The sequence below is a fragment of the Oryctolagus cuniculus genome, chromosome 11 (genome assembly GCF_051225735.1).
Source record: "Oryctolagus cuniculus isolate XC-2025 breed Fujian yellow rabbit chromosome 11, ASM5122573v1, whole genome shotgun sequence".
Taxonomy (NCBI): domain Eukaryota; kingdom Metazoa; phylum Chordata; class Mammalia; order Lagomorpha; family Leporidae; genus Oryctolagus; species Oryctolagus cuniculus.
In genome coordinates, this window is record NC_142877.1 from 3,830,877 (window position 1) to 3,842,879 (window position 12,003).

The window sequence follows — 12,003 nt, forward strand, 5'->3', positions numbered from 1 at the left end:
AGCTCTGCCTTCCTCCCCCAAAACAAACATCAGTTGCCCAGGTCTCAGGCTGGACCTGCCAGGAGCACCACGAGGTGTGCAGTTCAAGCTCCTCCCACTGCAGGGAGGAAAGCAAGGACGGGGAGGTAGCCGAGAGCGAGGCATGGGCACCTCCTGGCTGCAGGGACCCAGAGCCCGGGGTGCAAACTCTGCAGGTCCCGGGCTCAGCTTCTTTCAAGCCCGCAACAGACATGACGACGCTGACTTCTCAGGGAGTACCATTCCACGCCTGCCCACCTCCTATTGGACTATATATGCTGAATGATGCGACTAAAAGGCTAAAACAGTACACAAATAATCCAGAAACACATCATTCACATGAGACATACTCAGAAGCAGAAGACTTGGAATAGGGAGTAGAAGGTAGGTGTAAGTTGATAATATTAGCACATAATTTAAGAAATGATTTATTTTGAACGAGTTGGAGAAAAGGAGAGACAGAGAGAGATCTTCTACCCGCTGGTTCACTCTCCAGGTGGCTGCAATGGCCAACGCTAGGCCAGGCTGAAGCCAGGAGCTTCATCTGGGTCTCCACTCTGGGTGGCAGGGCCCAAAACACCAGGCCATCTTCTACTGCCCCTCCCAGGCCACTAGCAGGGAGCTGGATCAGAAGTGGAGGAGCTGAGACACAAACAGGTGCCCATATGGGATGCCATGTCGCAGGAGGTGCCTTCACCCACTACACCACCATCGGACCAACCACACGATTTTCAACACTAACAAGTAAACTACTTGGGGTTCGCCCTGCGGTGCAGCAGGCTAAGGGGCAATGCTGGCGGCTAAGGGGAGTGCCGGCTCCCATCCTGGCCGCACCGCTTCCAACCCAGCTCCCTGCTGATGTGCCTGGGAAGCAGCAGGAGATGGCCCAAGTGCTCTGACACTCAAGCGGGAAACCCAGATAGACCTCCAGGATTCGGCCCGGGCTGGTGCTGGCCATCATGGCCATTCGAGCAGTGAATCGGCAGACGGCAGATCTCTACTGCTTCACCTTTCAAACATGTAAATAAATCTTAAAAAACAAAGCAATGATTCACAATCAGAAGTCAGCAAGAGGCCGGCGCCGCGGCTCACTAAGCTGATCCTCCGCCTGCGGCACTGGCACACCAGGTTCTAGTCCTGGTCCAGGCGCCGGATTCTTTCCCGGTTGCCCCTCTTCCAGGCCAGCTCTCTGCTGTGGCCAGGGAGTGCAGTGGAGGATGGCCCAAGTGCTTGGGCCCTGCACCCCATGGGAGACCAGGAGAAGCACCTGGCTCCTGCCTTCGGATCAGCACGGTGCGCCGGCCGCAGCGCGCTGGCTACAGCGGCCATTGGAGGGTGAACCAACGGCAAAAGGAAGACCTTTCTGTCTCTCTCACTATCCACTCTGCCTGTCAAAAAAAAAAAAAAAAAAAAAAAAAAAAAAAAAAAAGGTCAGCAAGAGGGGCCGGAGCTGTGGCGCAGCGGGTTAACACCTGGCCTGAAGCACCGGCATCCCATATGGGCACCGGTTCTAGTCCCGACTGCTCCTCTTCCGATCCAGCTCTCTGCTATGGCCTGGGAAAGCAGTAGAAGATGACCCAAGTCCTTGGACCCTTGCACCCACGTGGAAGACCCGGGGGAAGCTCCTGGCTCCTGGTTTCGGATTGGCGCAGCTCTGGCTGCTGCGGCCAACTGAGAAGTGAACCAGCAGATGGAAGACCTCTCTCTCTCTCCCTCCCTCCCTCTCCTATCTCTGTGTAACTCTGACTTTCAAATAAATAAATAAATAGTCAGCAAGAGGGGCAGGTGCTGTGGCACAGTAGGCTAAGACCCCACCTGCGGCACCAGCATCCCAACCTGGGCGCTGGTTCATGTCCTGGCTGCTCCTCTTCAGATCCAGCTCTCTGCTAATGACCTGGGAAAGCAGTGGAGGATGGCCCAGATACTTGGGTCCTTGCATCCATGGGAGACCTGGAAGAAACTCCTGGCTCCTGGCTTCAGATCCACCCAACTCCAGCCATTGCAGCCACCTGGGGAGCAGACCAGAGGATGGAAGACCTCTCTGTCTCTTCCTCTCTCTGTAACTCCACCTCTCAAGTAAGTAAATCTTTAGAAGTGACCAAGTTAGGACACAGGTTCCCGGGGAAAAGTACAGGACTGGTAAAGATTTTTTTCACGCTGACCACAGTCACACACTAGCGTCCCAGAGGACTGCGCACTCCACGGCCAGGTGTCAGTGAGGCCGTACGGTTAAGCTCCTCTCCTTTCTCTCCGTCCTACCGTCTGTGTGCAGTCCTCCTCTCACCTCTGTCCCAAATCCCCAGAGGGGGTCATGGGTCACACCTGCAGGCACTGCACCCACACACGTCTCTAAGGCACGTCCAGTTCCTGGGCCCGGGCTCTCGTCATCAGTGAACAACGCTTCCCACAGCTCATCTCATACAGAATGAACGAGAATGAAGCAAGCGGGCTCGCGTGGTCCCCTTCAGTCTGACTCTTCCACGGTCTGAGAGGAGTCTCCAGCTATACAACGATGCAGCCTTGCTCCTCTGCCCGGGCGCTGGCTCTCAGGCCCTAGGACCACAGGCGCGCTCGCTCTCGTAGAGTTCAAGGTGCACCTGCAAAGGCCTTCATGGAGGCTTTCTGCCTCAGTGAGCACCACCCTGAACGCGCCCGTTCCCATTAGTAAGTCACGCACAGGCACGGCAACAGAGCCACCAGCCACTCACCAGATGCACGAAACCACCAGCCAGAGCCGAGGTGCACGTGAGCCAGCACTCACACGGTAAACCATCGCACTCTCCGGACTCGTCAGTCTGCACTTGTTCAAACTACGGTAAGAACTCCCTCCTAAAAATTCACAAGAATAAGTCTTGGGAACTGATGCTCTTCCACACTCCACAGACGTCCTGGCACAAGCCCTGGTCCTCCTCGGCACCCTCACAGGACAAGACGCCCGTCAGCACCGCTTGTAACTCTGGACCCCACCCCACGCCGTGCCTGCCAATCAGCCCTGTGCTGCCAGCCACCTGCTGGGCACCCTAAAGCTTGGAAGGACAGCCCAAGGAACTGAATGCCTGGGGCGCTAAGCCTCGCCACAAGCGATTCAGTCAGGCCTGGTACAGGGCCCAGGTGGAGCCCACTGCCCCACAGCACTGCCAAGAGCTGCCAGCCGCACAGCCTTGAACTGCGCCTCGCCCAAGATACTTATTTCTCAAACAGGCAAAGAGCACAGGAGCCCACCGAAAGGCCACCCGCGGCCATCAGCAGTCCTGCAGGTGCCCACAGGGGCACGCACAAACACCAAAGCCCAGTGGGGCATGACTTGAGACAAATGGACAGAGATAGCAGCCCGCTAAACAGAAACAGCTAATAACCCTTCTCAAAGTCCTGTGAGGAAGAGGCAGGAAGTTTGGGAAAAAATGAGCTGGAAGATTTTCCCACAGTGTCTGTCTCTAGCAGCCATGTATGTAGCTCCACCCCCTTGCCAGTCAATTCAGTACACCTGCACTCCCACAATGCACCTGTGTCATCCAGGCCTGGCAAGCAGGTGTCATGATGAACACGTGGAAGCTGAACTCCACAGGGAAACTCCCAGAAAACCTCACACACTCTGAACGACGCCCAAACTCCACCCCATCTGCATATCCAATGAGGGGGCCACCCCCTGCCCGACAAAGGGGACTTGCTGGCCTTTCTCTGCCGTTCCTATTGGCCCCTCTCTTCCTCCTGCACTCTCCGTGGGCAGTTTTACTCCCCGTGAGGTCTCCCACACTCACGCTTGAATGTACTCTCATTCTCTCACTGTAAATAAAACCCGCTCTCGTCTGTGCACATCTTTTATGCCTCTGCTTTGAATTCTTATCTCATGAGGGGGGAAGAACTTGGAATAAAAACTGGGAAACATAGTCCCATAACAAAGGGATGAAGGGAAGTCCTAGGAGTGTATTTCTGTAGTTTTACAGTTTCGTGCAATTAACGTTATTAAAAGAAATCATTTCCAGGCTCCCCGTGCGACTACACCGCGTTCTAAACAGCACCCCCAACCACCCCACAGAGCACCGTAAGGAGGTTTCTGGACATCACCAGCTTGTTAGAACACGCTAACAGCGAAACGGACGGGCGTGGGTGGGGCCCGTGGGTGGCACGGTGGGTGAGGGTGCTGCCCGCGACTGCAGCATCCCACGTGAGCTCTGGTTCGCGCTCTGGCTGCTCCACGTCCAACCCAGCCCCTGCTGACGTGCCTGGGAAGCAGTGGAGGGCGGCTCAGGCCCCGTCACCCTCGTGGGAGGCCTGGATGGCCTTCTGGGATCCTGGTTTGGCCTGGCCCAGCCCTCACCGTGGCCGCCATCTGGGGAGTGAAGCAGCAGATGGAATATGTCTCCCCACCCACCCCCTAGAATTCCGCTTTTCATATAAGTCAACACACCTAAAAATAAACATGACAAAACAAACAGATTTCTAGAGATGCTGTTTTGCCACACGGGTGTTTTTCAACAACCTTAAGATGACGTGGAGTTGGGTAATTCTGTCGGCCCCCGGAACGCGCTCTTCAAACAGCCCCTTCTCGTAAAGCCACCGCCGGGCCATCAGGTGCGGCCCCTGATGGAGGCACCACGCACCCCCGGACGAGGGCCGAAGCCATTCTGCCTCTGCCTCGTGGATGCTGCCAGCAAGGGGCCGAAATGACAGGAAATGAGGAAGCCGCCTGGAAGCCACAATGCAACTTCGCTCGGAAGGCAACCCAGGTGCAGAAGGCTTTTATTTTATTTTGCTTTATTAAAGGCATTCGATGGCCACCTTGTCGTGACTAATGGAGCTGGGCACTCTGTGCCCGTCTCCCCTCATCCTGCTGAAAGCTCTGCTCATTTGTTCCAAATCAGGGGCCTCCGCAGCTCGGCACATTTTTCAATAAACGGGGACCACAGGAGGCAACCTGGGGGTAATTCTTTATGTAGAGACTCAAGTTCCAGGTTCGGGAAATCAAGCCTGGGGGCAGCATGTGAGTGATAACCAATGCAATCTACTCCCCTGCCCCTCCCCTCACTTCCAACTGCTTACTGGTAACACTATCAGGTCAAAGTGCACAGTATTTTGAAGGAAAGATGCTAGATACTTCTCATAAATAAAAGACAGTGACACTGTTTAAGAGTTCAGCTCTCTAATAAGCACCAGTTCAGACTAATTACTTTAATAAAGCCATGCCTACATGTGGCCACTGCGCGGCACGTGCCCACGACATACATCCCGAGGACAGCACCCCTTCCCAGACCCGAGCACGAGGCCCCCCACGGCCCGCTGCGTCCTCAGGCCGTGAGAAGAAATGGAGGGAGCAGGCAGCAGAACAGTCAGCCTCTAGCTCAGCTCCTCCAGGAGCGCGATTTCAGAAGTAAACCCAGCGCCACGAGACTGAAGCGTGCCCGTGACGCCAAGCCGGTCAGTAATGAGTAAGGGAAGGGGATCTGCCCAGCACGGTTTGAAGCGGCACCAGACAGACCCTTCCGCGCACTGCTGGCATCTGGCTGTGCCGTACAGCCGTCCGCTCCTGCGACCAGGGATGGTAACAGGACCAGTGCTGCACAAAGCCGAGGAACGGATGGTGCACTCAGCACCCAGAAGACAGAACCGCACAGAACGGCCAGTCCACAGGCTTTCAGACGTTATCTTCCCAATCTTAAATCACATGTCAGCTTCGGGGGCTGAATGAACCATTCCAAGCCCGCTTTCCTCACGCAGAACAGCGCCCAAACTCCTGACCTCTGGAGCGCGGAGACGAGCTCCCCACCCCACAGGCACTACCGCACCTGACACCCCTACTCACCACCGGCAGCGCCACCCAAGGCTTCCTGAGGCCAACGCTCTAGCCTTTGAACACAGCAAAGGTGAATGGATCCTCAGTGGGTCCACCCCTCACACCAGTGCGGACTCTTCTGTGACCACCTACTGCCTGGGGGGTGTCAGCACTTGGACAACATCCGGAGAACCAGAAGACGCACTATTTGCCACAGAAGGACCCTGACTGAAGGGGAGGTGGAGGAGACACGTCAAACGCCTGGTGACTCCCCCAAGCTCTCTGTGATGAACACGTGGGGGCCCAGGCAGGAGACAGACAGAAAGGATCACGCCCTGGAAGGCCTGAGAGCTAGAACACAGCACCAGTGGACAACCACACTGACACACACGCCACAGGTTTCCAGAAACTTCTCCCGCCTGAAGGAGCTCCCACTGGTGTGGAGGGTTTCGTGTGTCTGATGGAGCAACCACGGAGCAGGGCCAGCCTCACGCAGCCGCCAGGTCTCCCCTTTCTCCTGCATCAGCAATGCAGCACACTGATCTTCAAGGTCACGTAAATCTGTGTTCTCCTATCTTACGGGACAGCCTTAAATTTAAGCACACAAATTCCCAGTGTCCGAAAGAATGTGATGGCAGACAACCCCACACCCTCAGAATGTGATGGTAGATAACCCCACACCCTCAGAATGTGACAGTAGACAACCCCCTACCCTCAGAATGTGACGGCAGACAACCCCACACCCTCAGAATGTGACGGCAGACAACCCCACACCCTCAGAATGTGATGGTAGACAACCCCCTACCCTCAGAATGTGACGGCAGACAACCCCACACCCTCAGAATGTGACGGTAGACAACCCCACACCCTCAGAATGTGACGGCAGACAACCCCCTACCCTCAGAATGTGACGGTAGACAACCCCACACCCTCAGAATGTGACGGCAGACAACCCCACACCCTCAGAATGTGACGGTAGACAACCCCACACCCTCAGAATGTGATGGCAGACAACCCCCTACCCTCAGAATGTGACGGTAGACAACCCCCTATGCTCAGAATGTGATGGTTGACAACCCCCTATGCTCAGAATGTGATGGTTGACAACCCCACACCCTCAGCTTAGGCTTCACTTAGAAGATGAACGACAGGCAGTTGACTTACCACTATCTGGGGCCAGCGCTGTGGCGCAGTAGGCTAAGCTTCCACCTGAGGCGCCAGCATCCCATACGAGTGCCGGTTCAAGTCCCGGCTGCTCCACTTCCGATCCAGCTCTCTGCTGTGGCCTGGGAAAGCAGCAGAAAATGGCCCAAGTCCTTGGGCCCCTGCACCCACGTGAGAGACCCGAAAGAAGCTCCTGGCTTCAGATCGGCCCAGCTCAGGCTGTTGCGGCCATCTGGGGAGCGAACCAGCGGATGGAAGACCTTTCTGTCTTGCCTTCTCTCTCTAACTCTACTCTCGAATAAATGAATAAAATCTTTAAAAATAAAAAAAAAGTATTCTTTGGAAGTAAACCTTTAAAAATTATCACTTTCTTGAGCAAAGTCAGCCTGTGCGCTGGATTCGGGGCTGGCCTGTAGCACAGCGAGGAAAGCCGCTGCCTGCAATCAGACATCCCAAGCAGGTGTCCAGTGCTGGCTGCTGCAGACATCTGGGGCTCAACCAGCAGATGAACGATCTGTCTGTCGCTCTGCTTTCAAGTAAGTGAAAATAAACATGCCGGCGCCGTGGCTCACTAGACTAATCCTCCGCTTTGTGGTGCCGGCACACCGGGTTCTAGTCCCGGTCGGGGCGCCGGATTCTGTCCCGGTTGCCCCTCTTCCAGGCCAGCTCTCTGCTGTGGCCAGGGAGTGCAGTGGAGGATGGCCCAGGTGCTTGGGCCCTGCACCCCATGGGAGACCAGGAGAAGCACCTGGCTCCTGCCTTCGGATCAGCGCGGTGCGCCGGCCATTGGAGGGTGAACCAACGGCAAAAGGAAGACCTTTCTCTCTGTCTCTCTCTCACTGTCCACTCTGCCTGTCAAAAAATAAAAAAATAAAAATAAAAAAAAAAAAAGAAAATAAACATAGGGGGTGCAAAGAAGAGGCTGGATCCATCGGGGTGAAGGGCCAGAGTTCAGAACTGTCACCTCGAGCAGCCTGCAAGGGGCCCGTTAGAGGTGCCACTTCTCACCTTGAAACGAATGCTCTATCCACACAGCAGGCTAGGGCACTGTTTAAAAGATTTATTTATTTATTTGAAAGTCAGAGTTACACAGAGAGAGGAGGAGAGGCGGAGAGGCGGAGAGGCGGAGAGGCGGAGAGGCGGAGAGGCGGAGAGGCGGAGAGGCGGAGAGGCGGAGAGGCGGAGAGAGAGAGAGAGAGAGAGAGAGAGGTCTTCCATCCGCGGGTTCACTCCCCAGTGGCTGCAATGTCCACAGCTGCGCAGATCCCAAGCCAGGAGCCAGGAGCTTCTTCCAGGTCTCCCACGTGGGTGCAGGGGCCCAAGCACTTGGGCCATCTTCTACTGCTTTCCCAGGCCACAGCAGAGAGCTGGATCGGAAGAGGAGCAGCTGGGACTTGAACCGGTGCCCATACGGGATGCTGGCACTGCAGGTGGCAACTTAACCCACTACACTCCAGGGTCCGCCCCAGGCACTGAGTCTTTATTCTAACTTTATCGTCCTGCTGTTCAGTTTAAAACAACAACCCAACAAACAAAAGGCCCACGACGTGGTTCACACATGCACCAGACGCCTCTTCTCAAGTCACAGGCTAACAGGCTCAGCAGGCGGACCCCACACCTTCTCTCGGCCACTTTCCTGGCAAAAGCATCCAGTGACTTTGGCCACCGTGACATCAGTCAGCCTGTGGCCACAGAGATCACCGTCCACTGCCACGCCTTCCAGGTAGAACAGTGGAAGTGAGAAACCAGCTGTCTACAACCACCACTCTGCACAGCACTCTGTACTCAATGCTGTGAACAGTACTGTGCCACCAAACCACTTCCGCAGCACTGTGCACTCAGTACTCGCTGCAGTACTTTACAACAATGTGCAGCCCTGCACTCAGTCCTCCGTATAGCACCACACACCTGCCAACCTGCACAGGGCACTGGGCATTTGGCACTCTCTACAGCCCTGTGCTTCCAGTACTCCATACGGTACCACAGGACCACCACCTCCATAGGGTATTCCACAGCTGCTGACCTCTGACCTCCACAGTATCATGTAGCCACTGACCTCTGACCTCCATAGAGTATTATACAGCCACTGACCTCTGACCTCCATAGAGTATTATACAGCCACTGACCACCACCTCCATAAGGTATTCCACAGCTGCTGACCTCTGACCTCCACAGTATCATATAGCCACTGACCTCTGACCTCCAGAGTATCATACAGCTGCTGACTACCACCTCCAAAGAGTACTATACAGCCACTGACCTCTGACCTCCATAGAGTATTATACAACTGACCATCAACCTCCATAGAGTACTATACAGCCTCTGACCACCACCTCCATAGAGTACTATACAGCCACTGACCTGTGACCTCCATAGATATTATTCAGCCACTGACCTCTGACCTCCAGAGTATTATACAGCCAGTGACCTCTGACCTCCACAGAGTATAATACAATCACTGACCACTGACCTCCACACGGTAATATACAGCCGCTGACCTCTGACCTCCATAGATATTATTCAGCCACCGCCCACCACCTCCAGGGTTGTAATATACAACGGCTGACCACCGTACAGAACCACGCACTTTGCGAGCAGGGTAACACCTCTACCGCGACTCCCTCCAAACTTCCACAGGAGACAGGGCCGCCTCGAGTGTCACCCCGTAAGTCACCAGTGGCACCAGGCGCTGGAAGTGACCTGGTCAGCCCGAGCTCACGCATCTTCACATGAGGAACCGGGACAGAAACTGGAGTTCTCTGCACCAGGGCCTGTCTCCGTGACGTCACACAGGACACAGCACCAGGGCCGGGGGTGGGGGGAGTCGCCTCCCCCTGGACAGCAGCGGCACCTCCTGTCCACTACCAGCCCTGTGTGCACGTCGTCCTGCAACCCTGACAGGTGTCCTCTGCCGCCGTCATGGGAACGCCGCCGTGTCCCAGGAAACCAGCTGACTCGGCACCCCTGCCCCGCGGGAGGGCCCCCACGTCCCGCCTGCCTCCACTGCGCCCGCGCAGCGCAGCTCGGACGGCCCCGGTTCCGGAGCACCCTGCACCACCTCGCATGGCCTGGAGCACCCGGCACCACCTCGCATGGCCGCACCACCGCCGCCTCCTGACTTCAAGCGCTGGGGGCAGCGAGTGGGGCAGTCCTGCTTCCTCTGGCGTGGGACAGGCACTCGGGAAACGTCCGTGGACCGCAGGCGCGGAGGCGCCAACTCCCAGGGGCGCACAGGCCAGCTGTCCCGGGCACCGCAGACAGCTCGTCGCGTCCGCGTCGGCTCCCTGGACGCCCGTCCCGAGGCCCCTTCGCCAGGTCAAGCCACACGCCGCTCGCCCGGAGGGACCCAACGTCGGGTGACGACACGGTCGGGTCTAAACGTTATCTCGGGCGCACCCGAGTCACGGCTTTGCCTGGCCTGCCTCACCCGTTCCCAGACGCACCGAACGAAGGCAGCGCGCGCGCACACGGAGCCGGACCCCGCACACCCCACGCGTGCAGAAACACGCGCGGCAGCGGCGCTGGCTGACTGGGAGCTGCAGTTCACTCACTCCCAGGAAAAAAAAAATCGCAACTGGAAAGCGTGGCTTCCCCTAAACGTCTGCCCTATGCGCAGGCGCAGCCGCAGGCCGCGGGGCGAGGGTCCCCGTGGCCTCTGCTGGGTTCCCACCGAAGGCGCGAGGCCGCCGCGGGCTCCCACCTCGGGGTCACTCCACGCTCCACCGGGACTCCAGCAGCCACAGTTCCGGACGAGGCCCAGGGGTCGGGCAGCACAACGGGCAGTGCGCGCTCCGAAGCGGGGGTCCACGTGCCCCGTCTGCCAACTGGGCACCGCAGGCCACAGAAGCCGGTGCCCGCGGCCAGCCCCGCGCAGACGCCTGACGGAGCCCCCGCTGCTGGCCGGGCCACGGCGACGCAGCGGCGACCTGTCCAGTCGGCCAGCGCCACTTCCTCCCGGGATCCGGTGTCCTGCGGCGGCCGGGGAGCGCTCCGAGGGCGGAGGCCTCGTCCGTCTTGTCCACCCACGCCCAGGACGTGCGCTGGGCGGGAACGCCAGGTCAGACAAGGTCCCGCGACACGGACACGAACGCGTGACAGCGGAGCGGCCCGCGCGGGAGCCTCCCACGGGGGAGGTGTGGCTCGCGGCTTCCTGGTGCCCAGCGCCAGGCTGTCCTGGGGACAGGAGGGCCTGCACCGCGCCGTCGGGCACGTGCTGGACGTCGGCCGCGCCTGGCGAGGCCCGGTCCTCTCGGCCTGGCCCCCGCGGCTGTCCGCAGCGGGCCGGGCAGCAGGGGCCAGGCTGGCGCCGCGCACCGCGGCCCCTTCCCGGCCGGCGCAGCCCCGGGCCTCGGCCAGGGCCTCGAAGGCCCCCGCCGGCCGGCCGGGCCCCGCAGCGGCGCCGTCGGGGCGGAGGCGCGCGCGGGGCGGCGGCGGCCTCGGGCTTACCTCGGAATTTGAGCTCGTGCTGCGGCTCGAGGCTCAAGACCTGCTCCACCTTCGCCATGGTCGTCGGCGGGCACCTCCGGCCAGCAGACCCGAGAGGTCACCTGCGCCGCGAGCGCCAAGGCCGCGCCCCCCGGGAGAGCGACAGAGCGGGGCGCGGCGGGGGCGCGGCGGGGGCGCGGGCCGGGCGCGGCGGGGGGCGGCGGGCGGGGCGGGGGCGGCCGACGCGCTGCGGGCGCAGGGGCGGAGGGCGAGGGCGAGGCCGCGGTGCCCGGCGAGCTCACGGCACGCACGCACGCACGCACGCCGCGACGCACGCACGCACGCACGCACCCGGCCGGCTGGCTGGCTCGGGCCGCGGGAAGCTGCGCCCTGCGCCGGCTCCGGGGGGCGGGGCCAGAGGCTGCGCGCGCGGAGGCCCGCGGGGGGGGGGGGCGGCCGGCGCGCAGGCGCGGCACCGGCGCGGGGCGGGGCTGCCTCGGGGGGCGGGGCTTGGCGGCGCTCGGGGGCGGGGTCGGAGGGTGCCCTGCAGGGCCGGCAGTCCAGGGCCGAGGCTGCGGGTGGACGGCCCGCTGGGGGCCGGCCGTGGCGACCACCAGCGGGACGGG

General features: G+C 59.3%; 1 protein-coding gene across 2 annotated transcripts in view; it reads right to left on the minus strand.

Annotated features, from left to right (window-relative positions):
- The window catches only part of VAPB (VAMP associated protein B and C), a 48,420-nt gene extending 36,729 nt beyond the window's left edge, over window positions 1-11,691 (minus strand). The window contains exon 1 of one of the 2 annotated variants that reach the window (XM_070051394.2): window positions 11,399-11,691. In XM_070051394.2, coding sequence (XP_069907495.2) covers window positions 11,399-11,456 — 58 coding nt within the window. In that variant the 5' untranslated portion in view covers window positions 11,457-11,691. The remainder of the gene's footprint in view (window positions 1-11,398) is intronic. The other variant, XM_089306961.1, reaches the window with a different exon arrangement.
- Between the last annotated feature and the right edge of the window lie 312 nt (window positions 11,692-12,003).